This window comes from Pelodiscus sinensis, chromosome 4 (genome assembly GCF_052426305.1).
Source record: "Pelodiscus sinensis isolate ZL-2025 chromosome 4, ASM5242630v1, whole genome shotgun sequence".
In the NCBI taxonomy this organism is placed as follows: domain Eukaryota; kingdom Metazoa; phylum Chordata; order Testudines; family Trionychidae; genus Pelodiscus; species Pelodiscus sinensis.
Window position 1 is genome coordinate 82533972 of NC_143055.1, and position 17909 is coordinate 82551880.

The 17909-nt window shown below is 45.7% G+C and overlaps 1 protein-coding gene across 3 annotated transcripts in view; it reads right to left on the minus strand.

Annotated features, from left to right (window-relative positions):
- DCLK2 (doublecortin like kinase 2) overlaps positions 1-3033 on the minus strand; it is a 157143-nt gene extending 154110 nt beyond the window's left edge. The window contains exon 1 of one of the 3 annotated variants that reach the window (XR_331241.5): positions 1575-3033. Coding sequence is in view for 2 of the 3 variants with exons in the window: in XM_006111577.5 (XP_006111639.3) it covers positions 1575-1995 (421 nt within the window). In the remaining variant the exon portion in view is untranslated. The remainder of the gene's footprint in view (positions 1-1574) is intronic. The other 2 variants (XM_006111577.5, XM_006111579.5) reach the window with 2 other exon arrangements.
- Between the last annotated feature and the right edge of the window lie 14876 nt (positions 3034-17909).

The window sequence follows — 17909 nt, forward strand, 5'->3', positions numbered from 1 at the left end:
CAAATATATACAGTCCTGCAAATCCACAGACATCCACTTTATATCAGCGGTTATCCACATCTGCAGATATCCACAGCTCAATTTTGTGTATATAGATGTAGATGTGGATACAAAATTTGTATCTGCACGGGGCTCTAAAGATATGCAGCACAGGCACCTTTTTAGTGGATTTTTTAAAATTGAACAATCCCTTTTTAAAGAGAGGTTGGAGAATGATTATGGGCATTGTGCTACAGAGAAAACGTACAAAAACAAGAGTTAGAACGAAAGAACTCCGCAACATTCCACTATCCCTGCTTAAAGCAAGTGCCATTGCCTGAAAATTCAGAGGAGTCTTCTTCAATAAGGCGGATGGACCATATTTTTTAAAAGATATTTAGGCCCCTAGAATGAAGATAGGTGCCAACTGCAATTTTCAAAAGTGTCTTAGCAGCTAACGCCCATAAATTTAAATGGGAATTAGGCATTTTTCTATGTTCCGTTAGATGCCAAGCTTCCTCTTTAAAAAAAAAAAAACTTCAGAAGTTTGGCCCATCAGGGCCTAAGTGTCACTGAATCTCAATAGGTAGAGCCCTGCAAGGATAAAAAAATTAGTATCCATATCCACATCTGCAAAAATGATTCACAGATATCTGCGTCCACATCCATGGACACCTATACAAATAAAACGGATAGCTGTGGATTAGCCCTAAATCACTTCTGAAAAAGGAACTTACACCTCCAGTCTGGTCCATTAAATGGCAAAGCATCAATATGAAGGCTCCTACAGGATGACTGTTTTCAGAGTATTTTACAATGAAAGGGCTTTCTCTTGTTCTGAAGAAGCCTGAATCACCATGGGTGAAACAGCAATAATACCATACCACTTCCGTTCCTAAACACATAAAAAGATATTTGAAATACATCCAGAACATTTACTGCTGATCCTACAGTTGAAACAAAATATCAACCAATTAATTAATCACACAGGATCAAATAACAAACACCAACATAGGGCACTCAGAGCAAGCCTCAAGGAAGCAAGCAGCAGTGATAGCAGTGAAAGGAGGCTGGGAACAGGAAGGAAGACTGGTGTAGGTAATGGAGTGGGCAGAGGAAAAAAAAAAAGAATTTTAAACCTAGCTCTTCCATCAACTAGGCCTGTGGGTTTGGGCAAATTTTCAGCTTCTCTGCACTCTGTCTTCTTTTTGCTTCTAAGCATATTTAATACTGACACATTTCCCAATGAAGATTCACTAGTTGTTTTGTTTTGAAAAAATCTCTGCAGATGAAAAGGAGCAAAATTCCACTCAGTCACACCAGTTTCAATCTAGATCAACTCTGGATTGAAGCCAATGGGATTACAGAATGTAGCCCCAAATGGCTTTCTTTTAAGGTGCCTTGTGGATTTAGGCAGGGAAAACATAACAGAGGAACATGAATGCCTTCTGTAGATGGGGTGGGAGGACTGGAAAGGCACAACATGCTGGGGGAGTGTGTGTTTTACAGGAATGCACGGTAAGAGGCCAGGCCCCTCAGGAACCAGCCCTCCTGTACCACCTGGACTACTCAGCAACTGCAGGTGTCTCTCTTACCTTCCACTAGCTCCTCCAGGCTGGTGAGTTTCCTGCTGCCATCGATGGTGTAGATGGTGCGGACCCCCTGGGGCAGGTTGACATTGTCCGACAAGGACCGGGTGAGTTCGATCAGGAGAGCATCGAAGGAACGAAAGCGGTCGCTGGAAATGGCAAACACCAAGCCCTTGAAGTACCTGTCCCCATTGCGGTAGAACCGGGCTTTCTTTGCTTTCTTCTCCGAGCTGAGGGCCTGCAGCGTCCGCGTGCGGTAGAAGCTGCAGTGGGCGCTGTGCGCGGGGCTGGGGATCAGCCCGTTTCCCTTGGGCCCGGAGCTGCTGCTGCAACTCGAGCTGGTGCCCGCTCTGCGGGACCCCGAGCGCTGCTGCCTTTTGTCCCGCTCCTCGAAGTGCTCCAGCTCAATGCTCCTGTTGCTGGCCATTTATTGCTTTATTTATTGCACACACACCCCCTTTCCAACAGCTAGTCCCCCAGCCTTGCCTTCCCCCAGGCTGCAAGGGGCCGCGTCCCCAGAAACCCGCAGCTAAGCCCGGCTCAGAGCACGCAAATACAGCGCCCACCTAACGGAGCATCACGCCCAGCCAACCTGCCTGCACGACTCTGCCGAGGGGGTTGCACGCAACCCGCTCAGCATTCACACCCGGCGCGCCACCAGCAGCGCGTTGCCCTTGGGACTTACAGTCCTGCCTACGGCGCGGTGGTCTTCGCCCCCCGCTTAACGCACACACGCGCCCCCGCCCAAAAGCATCCCTGCCGGCTGCCCGAGGCGAGCCTAGCTCCGCGTCCCGCGGCTAGACACAGCAGCTAGGACACAGGGCACAAACTTCGGCGGGCTGAGGAGTTGCTGACGGGGGCAGCTGGCTCCCAGCCGAGGCCACGCAGCCTCACACAATAAAGAGGATGCCGCTAGCCATGATGTCCCCAATCATGCCATTCTCGGCGGAGGGAGAGGTGGGGGTGGGGACGGCACGTCTAGCCCGCCCGCTCCCCGCGCCTTCCAATCCCGAACGCCCGGCTCCAATTGCCCAGCACAGCGCGTCGGGAGCCCGCCGGGGCTCGGCTCGCATGGGCGGGCTGCAGGGGATGGCGCACGCGGCGGCCGCCGCTACCGCATTCGCCGCCTGTCCACAAGGCGCCCAGAGAGAGGCACAAATCCAGGCCCGCCCCCTCCCCAGCGCTGCAACAATCAGCCCCGGAGCCAGCGGTCCCACCCGGCGCAGCTCCCGCGGGTAGGCTCGGCAGCAGCTGCCCGAAACCGAAACGCCCGCTCGCCACCCCCCTGCTGCTTTCCTATGCCGGCGGCAGCTTCCAGAGCGGGCGCAGAGGCTCCAACAGGAGGCGCGAGCTGCGGCTACAGCCCGGCCAGTTCGTGATAATGGCAATGCAGCGTGTGAGGCAGGCGAGGGCTTCTCCCGGGTCCTAGACAGACGCCAACTCGCGCACTAATGAGCCCAGCTGGGTTTGAGCAGGAGCTGCTGATCATCCGCCCCATTGTAGTCAGCGCTGGAGTTGCAGGTTATACCGAGAGCCCTTTCAAATGCCTGGCCAAGAAAAACACGTCATGGGCCATGAAATCTGTTATTTTCCGTGCTTTTGTCTTACGCTGTAGACGTAGAGATTTCACAGAAGAGACCCAGGTTTCTTAAATTGGAGGGGGGCTCACTCAAGAGGGAGTGGAAGTGGAGGGAAGCTGTGGTTTTGCCACCCTTACTTCGGTGCTGCCTTCAGAGCTGGGTGGCTGGAGAGCAGTGGCTGTCAGTCAGCCACCCACCTCTGAAGGCAGTACCCTGCCAACAGAAGTATGGGTTGCAATGTCATACTATGTCATCCATCCTTTTGCAGCAGCACTCTGCAAAAGTAAGGTTCATGATACTGCAACTTGCCTAACAATAACCTTCACCCCCCCACACACACCCACACAACTCCTTTTTGGGTCAGACCCCTACAATTACAGAACTATGAAACTTCAGATTTAAATAACTGAAATTATGAAAATTACAATTCTTAAAATCCTATGAAGACCTTGAAATTGACCAAAATGGACCATGAATTTGGTAGGCTCCTATGGGCACCCCAGACCAGTTGGCCAGCCAAGGTGTAAAGCACCATCACAAGGGAATGAAAGATGTTTATGTAAGCGGGGGAATGGTCCCTCTATTGTGGGGAACTTTCCTGGCTTCTATACACCCTGGTGAAATGAACCAGCGAAAGGATCTGAGTCCCCGCTCCCACTTCCTTTACCCCACAGCTCCCTGATCCTGAGGGCTCCCCCTCCACTCTCCTGAGTAGCAGAGCCCTTGAAACCCCAACAAGGCTGGGCCCAGGTTTCCTGGGGCTTAATCCCTGACCTTTTAGTCACTAGGGGCAGGAGTTAGGGTGTCCCCACTCCGAGGTGCTCTCTTTACACTGCAGGCCTTCTTGGCCCAGTGATCACTTCATAAGGTTCAAAGCAAATACAATTTATTAAACATCAACTGATTAAAGAGAATAGAATAAGAAACAATGAGAATGGTTAAATGAGAACACACAGCCCTGCTCTGTAGCACAGGGACATCAACACAGCAGTCTGCAGAGTGTAAGGACAGTCCACAGTCTCTTCCTTAGAAGCCCTGGATGTGCTGCAAGGGACTGCAGGCTGGACACACTTGCACTGGCAGTGACCACACAGCCTCAGTCTCTAAGTGGCCAGACCCCTCTCCCAGTCCAGAGCCTTTCCCCACACTTTGCAGGTCCCAGTAGCTCACCACATCCAGCTGCAGGCTGTGCTGCTTGGCCAGTTCCAGCTCCTTGTGTTGCTTCTCTGTTCCTTTTGGCTTTCTGAGCACTGCCAGTCTGCTGCTCAACACAGGGTCTGCACTGCTTGGCCTGTCTGTGTCTGGTTCTGTCGCTGCAGGACTTCTTCTTGTACTCCTCTTTCAGCTCTCTGTCTTTGCAGGACCTCTTCTGCACACAGCTTGTTTGTTCAGAGACAATTCCAGCTCACAGAGAGGACGGGGCCTGGCCTCTCACTGTCCTCACTGGCCTGTCCAACCTGTCAATCAGGCTGAGCTGGAGTGTTGGCTGCTTTCCATTGTCTCTGAGGTCAGTCAGTCTCATGAACTCTTCCCCTTCAGATACTGTGAGCTGGCAAACCAAAAACTCCCACAGAGTTTTAGTAAGGGGTAACAGTCCCCTTACATTTATGTAGATAGTAAAGAGGTTAGGACAGCTCCCAGGTAAGAGCCAGTTACCTTCAGTGAAGACAAACGCTGCCAATCAAATTTGGAAAAAGCAAGGAAAATCAAGGACAGAACTGAGAATCTCTTCACGCTCCAACTTTTGTATTGCTGATACACCGTTAAAAGCATTTTCGGAACAGAGCGCCTAGATTGGCACGGACGCTTTTCCTCAAAAGCACTTTTTGCGGAAAAGCATTCATGGCCAATCTAGACGCACTTTTGCACAAAAAAGCCCTGATCGCCATTTTCGCAATGGGGGCTTTTTTGCGGAAAACAAATCTCAGCTGTCTACACTGGCCCAAAAGGAACTTTTGCTCGAACGGGAGCAGCATAGTATTTCCACAAAAAGCACTGATTTCTTACAGTAGGAAGTCAGTGCTTTTGCGGAAATTCAAGCGGCCAGTGTAGACAGCTGGCAAGTTTTTCCAGAAAAGCGGCTGATTTTCCGGAAAAACTGGCCAGTCTAGACACAGCCTTACTGTCGGGGAGGAAAATAAATTACATAATTGGAAAAAACATTACCTGTTCGTAGTAAAACATCCTCCCAAATCACAAAGACAGCAAGCCAGACTTTGCTCTCATATATCGGTAAATTAATCATATGTCAGGAGTGTAAATGAAATCAGAATCAAGCTCGCTATTATTATATTATTTCTCAGAACATATTTGTCTTAAATATGTATATCTGAATTCTCCATTCAGTTACACTCAAGTAACATGATTGGCCTCAATAGGGTTATTCTGGGATTTTTTTACTAGAGTAATTGAGCTTAAAATTTGATCTTTGTGTTTTAGGTCACCAGCCCAGTTAGCATAAGGTTGCTTGGTTTCTCTATTGTTTTGAAATAAATATTGTCAGTGAGGAGGGGATACAATGTTAATATTTTTAAAATTGTTCCTTACCCAGGTTACTAATTGGAGTCTCAAATTCTGGGTTTATGTTATAAACCAGTATCTAGAGCCCCAGTTCCTAGGGTCATGTGATGACATATCAAGCAAAGATTTCATTTGAAAAAAAGTTTCTAGACCTGAGGGTTGTCAAAAAATAACCTTGAAAAAGTAACATTCCTTAAAAGTGTGCAGTCAAGTCTGAAACAATAGATTTAAGATTTGTGAATTTCTCCAAGTATCTCAATGGAAAAATAGTATCCCAAATCCCACTTCTAGTGAAAACTCCACCAAAGATCTCCTGGTGTGACAGAGGAGAACAGTGCAGAGGGCAGGGATGTAAAAAGGTGCTTAAAAAATTAACCATATAACTGCTAAAAATCCTAATGGTTACATGCGATGTGGGCTCTGAAATATAAAGCTTAAATAAAGCTGCTGGCTCTGCACCCAAAGAGGCTTGCTGCAGGCTCTGCACCTGGTTTCCTGGACATGAAGCCAACAGCCCCTACGGACCATCCTCCTGGGGAACCAGCATGTAACCTGAAGTAGGGAGTGGGGAGAGCCCCTGTCTGCCACAGAAAGGGGCTGCTTTTTCCCCTGCCTGCTGTGGAGAGAGGAAAGGGGCAGGGGAGCCTGTCACAGACAGGGGCTGCTCTGGCCTGTGGTGGACCTTGTGGGGCTGGAGCAGCCCCCTGCCTGGACTAAACAAGGATCTGCTCCAGCTCCTACTGATTAACTGGAATCAGTAAGCCTCACCTACTAACGGTGAGGCTTATTGGTTAACCATTTACATCCGTAGCAGAGGGTTCAGCCTATCTCTACCCAAATGAGTGACTGGCAACCTAGGCTAGCGAGTGGGCCACATGAGTGCCCCTGCTTCATCTCAGTGGGCTATAAGATTGCTGTAACCAAGACTGTCTCCTAGTATAAGATAGTTTTGCTAATAGCATTTGCATACCTAGAATCTGCAGTGCGCTGATTGAATCACGTCTGTCCTTTGATTGGATGGAGAGGTACCGCACAGCTCTTATAGTCAATTTTGTGTGCAATCAGCATGCACCTCACTTCACATGTCCTTGCTTTACCTATGTGTCCCTTTAGTAATACCAGTAAGGGGAGGAAAAATGATGTGGATGGAAACTAATGGAATCTGGCAACCCTGCACGTGGTAAACAAAATGGTAAACAAAATTGTGGAAGCAGGTTCTTTGCTGGCCAGGCCTCTCGCGCATATTGCCATCCAAGCAAAAGGTCAACTTCCCCTTGATGAAAAACCTTACATTATGTAACTTAAAAATCAGCGACGAACAGGAACCAAAACCAGACCTGAAAAGTTCATATAAAGTTCGTGCTGGTTGTGCTGACTGTGCCATGCCCGATAAGGCAGAAAACGAAAAACAGGAAACCATCTCACCCCCTTACTCCTGTCCCTTAACAGACAGGGTCTGCTAGCCTATCACAAAAAGCGCGCAAAAGCTTTCTCTATAAAACAGCTTCCCCTCCTGTATCAAATTGAGGAATCCCGAATAAACATTGGAAGGCAGAATATGAGCCAGGTCCGAGGACTGATCACTCGAGGGCCACCTCCTGCTCACCGAACCAAATGAGTTCCTGTAGAGCATAACATATACCAAACATAACGAATACCAAATATGTTGTTGTTATTGTTGTAGTTTGTGTGTCTGTTAAATGTAAGTATTGTTATCTGAAATTGTTTAGAGGTATTGTTAAGTAGTAGCGTTAAGAGTTTTAGATAAATGATTAGTCTTATAAGTAAGACTGATGTAAATGTAACTGTTAATAATCCCTGGTCTCTTGTTAACAACTATTGGGATTTAGAGAAACCTCAACGAATTTTCTTTACTGTATTGCATTTTGTTTATTGGACATTCTAATAATTATTTGGTGCCTATGTATGTAAGAAATTGATAAAATAATAATTTATATGTAGAAGCCCTTTAATAAAAGTTTAAAAGATATTTAATAATAGTTTGCCTGTTTCTGCGCCTCCCTGGGGCTAGCCACATTTCCGAACCTTTTACTTTAAATCACAAAAATGTCTTGTGGTCATCCATAGAACCCCAATGGTCTGCATGCCACCCAGGGACAATAGGTTGCCCACCCCTCACCCAAATAGGTATGCCCCAACTTCTGAGGCAAGTATTAGAGATCCCTTCTGCTGCTTGTCGGTAGGGAGAAGGAATCCCTGTGCCATTCCTGGAGAGAAAAAGTGTCCCTTGTCCACTGATACTCCGGACTCTAGCTGTCACTATTCCCAATGTTGAATGGAGTTACAGAAGTACACTCATGATAGGACGTGTCAGGTATGTTAGGGCTTCAGATTGCCTCAATCCAGCCCTGTCCTGCACTGATATCCATATATTTATAGGAATCTGATCACTGATTATTAATAAGAAAATCAGTACTTATTACTTTTTAATGTGAGTGTTGAATTCATTGCCTGTATGTATAGATGAGAATGATGTGCAACAAATGAGAGCAGCCCATTGCTGTGTATACTGAGATAGACAAATGAATATAAATATTTCTTGTTGATTACCTTAGACATTTTGAAGATAAGTGCTTTTTTTAATGTTGCTTGGCCCTTAGCAAATCATGCCCAAGGTGTTGCCTTTGTAACTTTTAGAACATATTTTGACCCATTTATGACAGCATATAGTTTCTTGGGTTTTAATCTGTTTCTTTCATTTTTATATTCTCTTGCACATTTTGGCTGGGTTTGTTAAAGTAGCATTTTCATGTACATGAAGCAGTATACTCAAAACTATTCCATTATTATTACAGGTTGTACCTCCCTGAACTGGTACTTCCTGCTCCAGCAACATCTGTGGTCTGGCACAGACTACGGATGTTTCTGGACCACAGAGCCCAGGAAAAGGAAGGTCTGGCTGCAGGGCATGAGTGCATTAGGGGGCACCAGTAGCCCTGTGTATGTGTCGCGAGAAGAAGGGAATGGGCAGCACAGTGCAGAGTTCTGGCCCCAGCAGCGGCTGTCGAGCTCCACCCCCAGAAGAGGCCAGGAAGCTCTGTTCCTGGTTGTGGAGCTTCAGCCCTGGCCCCAGCCCTCTGCTATAACCCAGGCTGCACAGCTCCAGCCCCAGTCACTGAGTCAGGTGGCTGCTGAGCTGTTCTGCTCCAGCTACAGAGCTCTGCTGTGGTTGTGGAGCTCTGTCCGTGGTGCTCCACCCTAGCAGCAGTGGGGCCGGGGAGAGTTCCAAGGGCTGGGGCAGCAGTAGGGGCAGGCTGGACCCCTAATCCAGTGGCAGCACAGGCCTTCCCTGGTGCAGCAAATCCCCTCGTTTGGGACCAGTCAAGTCCCCAGAGTGCTGGACCAGCGACCCACAGTTTGATCTTTCAAAAATTAGATGTTCTCTAATACAAGAAAGTCTCGTAAAGTATGCATGAACATTCTAATGCCCTGATAAATACGATCTGAGTATATCATGACAATCTTTCTGATGCCCCAATTGAGATCAGGCCTGAGTTTCTGTGTCTTTTATCATTTTGGTGATTATTCATAATACTGGGTATGAATGAATTCTGTACCATTAAAGGTATGATGGAAATGTTTTTGTTTATTTTAACTTACTTATTCAACATCTATAAGATATAGTATGGTCCAAATTAAATAAAATTTAGCAAGGATAAAATATTAAAGGGAATTTCTTCTAGTGCTTTAATTTTTCAAGCAGACATACAAGTGCTTAGTTCTTAAAGACTTCACTCTTCCATTATCATGTGTAATAAAGTATAACTTGCTGGCTAGGTTAACATCTTAGAGAAACACATTTTCTTTTCCCTTAAGAAATATGCCATGAATTTTATTTCTCTGCAAATTATTGTTTTTTTTTTAACTTGACACTTCTGTATGAGTCACCTGAAGTTCCTATGTATGCAGTGTTGTTGTAGTGGTGATGGGCTCATAACATTTGAGAAACAAGGCAGGGGTGGAAATACCTTCATTGGACCAGTTTCTGCTGGTAAGAGAAACAAGCTTTTGAGCTTTCACAGAGATTTTCTTGAGGTCTGGGAAATGTACACAGAATGTCACAGTTAAATACAACATGGAACACATTGTTTACCATAAGTAGTTAAGACACATTTCAAGGGACCATTCAAGGTGCAGTGTGGCCTATTAACAGCCCTCCAGTCATAGGAGGAAAAGGGTCGGGAGAAGGAAGGAGGGAAAGAAAGAAGGCAGCTGGGAGGGGTTGTTAGTGAGTTACAGATTGCTGTAAAAGCCATAACTCCAGTGTCTCTATTCAGACCACAATTTTTATTGTCTAGCAAAGTTATGAATTTAAGCTCCCAGGCTCAGCTCTTGAAAGTGTTGTGCAGGTTTCCTTTGAGCGTGAAGTCTGATAGATCAGCTATAGAGTGATCACGTTTCACAAAGTATTCACGCATAAGTAATATAGTGTTTTTGCCTTTTATCATTTTCATGTGTGTGTTCATTCAAAAGTGCCTGGTTTTATTCACATAGTTGTTACAGGCTGAAACTCTCTAAACTGGGACTCTCTGGTCTGGCAACATTGATGGCCCGACACACATCCAGAGTCCCGGTGGAGGGCCAACAGCAGGGACACCTGCAGGGATGGCAGGGCAGCGGCTACTTGGTGGATCCTGGAGCCACGGCAGCGGTGTGGGGTCGCCAGGGCAAAGGGAGTGGCAAGAGAGGGGGAGCAAGGGCAGGGATGCCAGAAATGACTTCTTCTGGTCCAGCAAAATCCCACATCTGAGACCAGTCAGGTGCCGGACCAGGAAAGTCCAACCTATAAGTGGGGCCTTTAAGGCACAATTGTATGTTGTGTTGAGTATGCATCGGACTCATTCATCTTGAAAGGTTTGTGGTCGGGGCGGGGGGGAGAATGTTGATCATTTTAGCAGTAAAAATAGGTCTTTAAGTTTTGTATCTGTTCTGGCAGATTTGGTACCACTTTGAGTTGGTGTGTGCTGATCTGTGAGGAGCTTGCTTTTGTTGATGATTTTGGAGAACTTGGGGGAGTAGAAGGTAGTTTGAAGGCCAGAAGTGGTGATTCAGGAAAGACTTCTTTAAGGGTGGAGTCATCAGTGAGTGTACATCAGTGGTCTCCAATCTTTTTAACCACAAGATCACTTTTTCAATTTAAGTGCAATGTAAGATCTACCTCAAACCCAAACAGCCTTGCAGCACTTCCTTCCTGCTCCTTCTTTGAGGCCCTGACTGTGATCCACCCCTTCTCTGAGGCCTCCCCCTGCTCACTCCATCCCTCTTTCTCGCCCATCCTCAAACACTTTCACCAGGCTGGGATAGGCAGTTGGGCTGCAGGCTCTGGTCTTGGGCCAAGGGGTTTGGAGTCTGGGAGGGGCTCCGGGCTTAGCCCAGGGCAGGGGATTGGGGTCCAGGAGGGGTTTCAGGGTGCAAGATCTGGGAAGGAGTTTGGGTGCAGGGGGTACTCATGTCTGGGGCAGGAGATTGGGGGCAGGAGGAGGTTCAGGATGCAGGCTCTGCCTGGGTACCGTTTAACTGAGATGGCTCCTGCGTGGTGGAGCAGTGGGGTTAAGGCGGCTTACTCCTGTCCCAGCCCTGCACCACTCCTGAAAGGAGCTGGAATGTACAGCAGTAGTTCCATGCGCTGCCCCTCTTCTACAAGCACTGAGCCCACAGCTTCTACTGGCTATGGTTCCCTGTTACTGATCAATGGGAGCTGCAGGAGTGGTGTCTGCAGGCAAGGACAGCATGCAGAGACACCCTGCTCTGCCTTTCTCAGGGGATGAAGGGACATGCCAGCCACTCCAAGAGCAGCAATTACTATGGGGATAATTACTCCAGCCAGAACAGGTTAGGTGTTTTAGAACTCACTACTCAAAGAATTAAATGTAAGCGTAAGAGAGGAATGAAAATTATGAAATGCACAGACCCATCAAAAACCAAAAATAACCCCCTTTGCAAGCAGTAAAACTAGCAACAACCCCCACCCTCACCACGTGTTGGGTCGGGAGAGGAGAGTGAAGGACAGTGTGTGTTTGTAAGAATGACAGAGACACACACAGGTTGTGTCTAGACTGGTAAGTTTTTCTGCAAAATCATCTGCTTTTGCGGAAAAACTTGCTAGCTGTCTATACTGTCCGCTTGAATTTCTGCAAAAGCACTGACAATCTCATGTAAGATTGTCAGTGCTTTTTCAGAAATACTATGCTGCTCCCATTCGGGCAAAAGTCTTTTTCTGAAAAAATGTTGCGCAAAAGGGCCAGTGTAGACAGCAGAGAGTTGTTTTCCACAAAAAAGCCCCAATCGCGAAAATGGCGATCGGGGCTTTTTTGCGGAAAAGCGCGTCTAGATTGGCCACGGACGCTTTTCCACAAAAAGTGCTTTTGCGGAAAAGCGTCCTGCCAATCTAGATGCGCTTTTCCGAAAATGCTTTTAATGGAAAACTTCTCCGTTAAAAGCATTTCCGGAAAATCATGCCAGTGTAGATGTAGCCACAGGGTGTATCTGGACTACATGGCTCCCTCTACGGAGCCATGTAAAGTAGTTTACCTGATATAGTCAAAGAAGCGGGGATTTAAATAATCCTGTAAACCTCGGTTCATGAAACATAAGGGAGCGGTCGACAAAGTCTTCCCTTGTCGATTGATCCACATCTAGACTGCTGTGCTGTGCCAGATTAACTGATTGTCAGCACAGCGCGGCGACCATTTTTATTTTAATGAAGCGGGAATTATTTAAATCCCTGTTTCATTGACCATGTTGGGTAAACTACTTTACATGGCTCCATCGATGGAGCCATGTAGTTTAGACACACACAGTGTGTGAGAGTGACAGAGATTTGCATTGCCAAGCTCCCTCCATCTCCTTATCTCTGGGTGGAGATAGGGTACAGAAGTTGGGGGAGGAGGGACACCCTAACATCAGCACCCCTTCTTCTCCCTTCCACATCCTGCACAGCAAGGAGGCTCCCAGGGTTGCAGCTCTAAGGCAGAGAGCAAAAGCAGCATGATAGTGGATAGAGGGCAACTGAAGTACCAGCGCTTGATAGCTTCCTGGCCAAGCCAGTCAGGATCACCTGTCAGAGGCTCCAAGATCTACTGGTAGATCCTGATCTACTGGTTGGTGACCACTGGTGTAGATTATATTTGTTTGATGATTTTTTCCCAGAATGGTTTCTAGTATGGAGTGATAAATGACACATAGAGGCATGCAATCAGATGGTGGCTTTATTTTTGTATTGAGGCAGATTCTCTCAGGCTATTTGGGTGGCACATTCCATGAGCTACTTCTCTAGTGGAGTGTCTTCTTTGGTAAAGATGGTTTTGAGTGTGTTCAGGTGCATATCCTGGACTTTCTTCTCAGAGCACATTCTGTGGTATATGAGCACCCAGTAGTAGATAGCAGATCTGTTAGTGTGGGGGTAATATCTAAGGAGGTAGCCTGGTGGATTTCTTGTATATCGTTGTCTGATGAGTTCTATTGATGAGGCTTATCACGGTGTCCAAGAAATTGACATTTAATGGATAGGTGGTGAGTAATTCTCTCAAATTTCTGTCATAACTTTAATAAAATCATCTGTCCAAAAGATGAAAATATCATTGATGTATCCGTGGTACATTTGTCTATGGTCCAATCTGTGGCAGAGGCAAATTCTCAGGTCAGTGCCCTGATTCCTCTGATGCTGAAATCCTCTCCTCCACCTTTGGTGTACTGCAAACTTAAGACAGACACAGGAGGATATCAGGTACTCCATTTTGCCCTGAAGAGAGAAAGTCTAGTAGCTTATTAAAAGGAAAGCTCTACAAGCAGTGGGAATGGATAAACATATAGAGCTGAATTTGCTGGTGGTCAAAATCTGTAGCAGGTGTGGAGAGCAATGAACACTGGTGAGGTCCTTGCACAGTTGATCCTAAATTCTGATAGTCAATAGTATTTGCCCCTATGCAGGACCCACCCTAACTCTCTGAATCCTAGATAGTCTGAAGGTGGCTAGGAATATTTACATAGAGTCATACTCCCATAAACGCCCTTTGACTTTAGCTGCGCAGGAAGTCCTCCTAAAGGGGAATTCCAGTTGTAGAATGTTCTCCACTAAATATACAGCCCCAGACTGTGTAACCTTTTCTTTAAGATAAGCTCTACATGCCCTTTACCAACCCTACACTTAGGACCTTCACTCCCGTCTTCTTGCTGCAGGTGGATCCCTTGACTAGTGAAGACGTCTTTACAGCAGCTGGAAGACTGAGGAACAGTACCACAAAAATCAACTGAATCCACTTCACATGTGGAGGTAATCAGTGAATAGAACATTCCATGCTGATTTCCCCTCTCTACCCACCTACCTGATCAGGTTTGGTAGTTGAATTCCAAATAGTGAAAAGTGGTTTAGACCAGTGGTGGGGAACTTATGGCCCCCAGCTTACCTTGATCTGGCTGCTGAGGCTCAGGGCTGCCCCCTCCATCAGTGGGGAGCCCCCGCTGGCCCACCAGTCTCACTGCTGCTCCACCTCAGAGCTGGAGCACACAAAATCAACTAACCTGGACCACTCCTCCCAGACTCTGATGTGCGAGGGGAATGTGGAGTGTCTTTCTGTTTCTCAATTGGAGGGGGGGAGCACATCAGTGAAAGGTGGTTTTTTTTTGGCTTCACACTTGTGTGCAGTCCCTGACTGCTTTCTCTGTGGGTCAGTGGCCCCCAACCCAAAGAAGGTTCCCCACCCCTATTTTAGATAAACTTTACTTCTTTACAGCAGTGGTTTTCAACTTCTTTTCATTTGTGGACTCCTAAAAATTGAATAGAAATGTAGATCCTTTTAGAAATCTTAGACATAGTCTGTGATTGAAAACTGCTGCTCTATGGTAACAACAACCTTTCACAGACTTTTAGATATAATTTATGGCTCTCCAAACCACTGCATCACAGTATGGATAAAAACACAAATTTGATTATTCTTATTCAAGAGAAAAATATACTTCCCACCTGCAGTAAAAGAGATTCCCAGTTTCACAGGTCTTGCACGTGTGAAAGAAGCTGTACATTGTATATCTGTTCTCTCATGTGTGTTTCTGTGTTTTGTTACAATTGTTTTTGGTTTACCCTCTACCGGTGGCTAAAAGCCTGCCATCCTGCAGCCCCTAAGCGCAAGCATATTACTAAATAATGGTCTGATGCTCTATGGGTTGCACACTTCAACTCCCCTTGATGACTGAAATAAATAAGAATTGAGGTTACTCAGCATTAGGGAGAGATTGGGCTCTCAGAATGTGGGTTTTAGTTTCTACTGGAAAGACATAAATTGGGGAGGAGGGGGAAAATGTAGACGATGGTCTTTAAGACTTGTGAGTCAAGTTTTAAGCATGCATTTATGTATTCACAGGATTCTAGACCTACACTGGTCACTATTGCATCTTTGAAAAAACAAATGCAAGAGTCCTGTGCTGCTGCACATTAGAGCTATGAGATTTTCTTAACATTTGACTAAAGTAGGGTGTTTATATTAGTGTCGTACCAAAAATGCAAATGGCCGTGTAATTTTGCTGTCTGAGGGGCCTATATGCTCATCCACAACTAAGGGGGTTACAGCTCCACATGAGTGAAATGAAACATTTTATGGGGAAATATGTGCAATTTCAAAGCCCTTGTCTTTAAAACTTTGTTTTAAGTTGTCAGTGAGGATGTTTGGAAGATAAGTAAGTTGCAATAAGTACAATGGTAAGTAAGTACTGATGCAGTAAGTACACAACTGAAGCCTGGGGCATATGCTTTACATAGCTCTATATACCCTAGTACTGTCCCTGTCGATACTATTATCAGTGTGTCTTTCACTATGTGTAGCTACATGTACCCTTCATTCCATGGCACCTGTAGATGTCTTAGAAGGTATTATTGTGATGCATTGCTTTTTTTTTTATAAAGGGTCAAAGCCAGCAAACTTCAAATTTCAACACAACTATGTTATTACTCATGGAACTTCAGGGGCTGAGAGAGTAGGAGTTAAAACCTATTACTCTTTTGCTCTCCTTATATATAGTAAATGAGCTGCAGTGGAAACACAAAATTTGAAATCCTTTTCTCCTGGGATTGAGGAAGTTCAGAACCTTGACCAACATCCATATTTTTGACTAGTGCTCTCTTTTAAAAGTTTTGATTAGGGCCCAGTTTTATATTTGAGTTTTGTATGCAGATCCTTTTGTCCTTTCTGTGAGCAAAGAGCCAGAGTTCTTGCTTTCCTCTGAACTTCAAGACTCCAACTATACTGACCACATTTGTGGTTACTTCATTCCTACTATAGTATTTCAACTCGACATCAGAAGCTATCTGATTCTATATCCCTCATTTGGAAATATGATTGAGTTACTTTGCACATATTCATCATAATTGATCGTCAAGTTATTTAGCCTACAACTTTGAGTGCTGTGCTAGGCCAGACAACTTCTCTCTGAATAACTTCATTTATTTTAATTTCCAGCACTCTGTGGAATAGCACAGAACTATACTACTATCACTTCTGGCAGAAACAAAGCTCTAGTTGCAGTGAGATGTTCACTTTCCTAGTCAGCTCAGCTTAATACAGCCCTCGAAGCCTGATATTTCTGTTATTTGCCCCTTTCATTCATAAATCAGAATTACCCTTAGACTTGTCATGAGTAAGTCAGAACAAAATGATAACTTGCATGTCACTGACTAAAACCTGAAACTGCATTTCATTATATTAGTATTTTCAGAAGTTCCAGCCAGGTAGGGTTCCAATGTAGGCTTAAACCATGATAGTGGAGGTATAGCTCTGTTCCATTAAAGTAAAATTGTTTTGCAGTAACACTAAGTAAACATATGGTCTTCCTGACAAAGCTATTGAACAGTGAAATGAACATGTTAAATTCTGACATTTAAAACGAATGCTACACTCAACAATATCTGATTTTTCTCTTACATTCACATCTGGAGTATTGCATCCAGTTCCAGGTCCCTCATTATAGAAAGGTTGTTGATGTGTTGGACTGAATCCAGCAGAGGGCACCAAAAATGATTAGGGCAGTGGTTCTCAAACTTTTTGGGCTCCGGAGCCCTTTACATGAGTAAAAATTTATGCGGAACCCCAGCGGTCCACTGATTGTATGTGTTGTACTTATGCGGAGCCCCAGTGGTCCGCTGATTGTATGTATTGTACCTATCGATGTTTCCAGTTTGTCAACCTCATGGAGCCCTGGGGCGCCGCGGAGCACAGTTTGAGAAACACTGGATTAGGAGGTTGGAGGCTGAGGGATTTGGGCTTAGTCTACAGCAGAGGAGAGTGAGGAGGGGATTTGATAGCAGCCTTCAAATATCTGAAGGGGAAGGGGGTCCTAAGAGGATGGAGAGAGGCTGTTCTCAGTGGTGACAGAATGAGGAGCAATGGTCTCAAGTTGTAGTGTGGGTGGTCTAGGTTGACTATTAGGAAACACTACTTCACTAGGAGGTTGGTGAAGCACTGGAATGGGTTATCTAGGGAGGTGATAGAATCTCCATCCCTAGAAGTTTTTATGTCCCGACTTGACAAAGCCCTGGCTGGGATGATTTAAGTTGGAATTGGTCCTGCTTTTAGGAGGTGGTTGGACTCAGTGACCTCCTGAGGTCTCTTCCAAACCTATGATTCAAGGAATCGCTAAGGAGAGAAGCTAGATGTATAGGAAGATGAGGCTGGGCACAGCTGGAGACTAGGGTAGAGGTGTGCACGCGCACCTGTGCATTGATGGATTTTGGAGTTAACACATTGCAGAAGCCCAGCAGGCTAGGAAGTCTGGAGATCTAATCAGCACAAGAAGATATTGGATTGTTTACCTTCTGACCTCTCCTGGCTAAGAGAAAATGTATTGTCCTGGCCTCCATGTGATGGAGGAAGCTTAGTAGACTGTACTCTAGTGGAGATGCCTGAGAGGAAAGAACTTGGTGATGAAAGTATTTAGCTGTTTAGTTGGAAGATTTTGCTGCCAATCTGAGTGGAACTAGGTGAAGGCAATTTAAAGGAGGCAGCTCTGAGAAGCCAGTTTAAGAGCCTCAGCCTTCACAGCATAAGACTTGCTCTCACTTGCTCTGAGCCACAAGGGGGTAGGAGAAGATCAGAGCAGTGCCAGCTGTAGGTAGTAAAGATCAGAGCTGGAAGAATAGAGAGCAACAGCAGAACAGGGTCAATTTGACAGTAGGCTAAGGAATATCCTCGATGCTTTGATTTTCCTGTCTGCAAAACATTTATTCACTTTT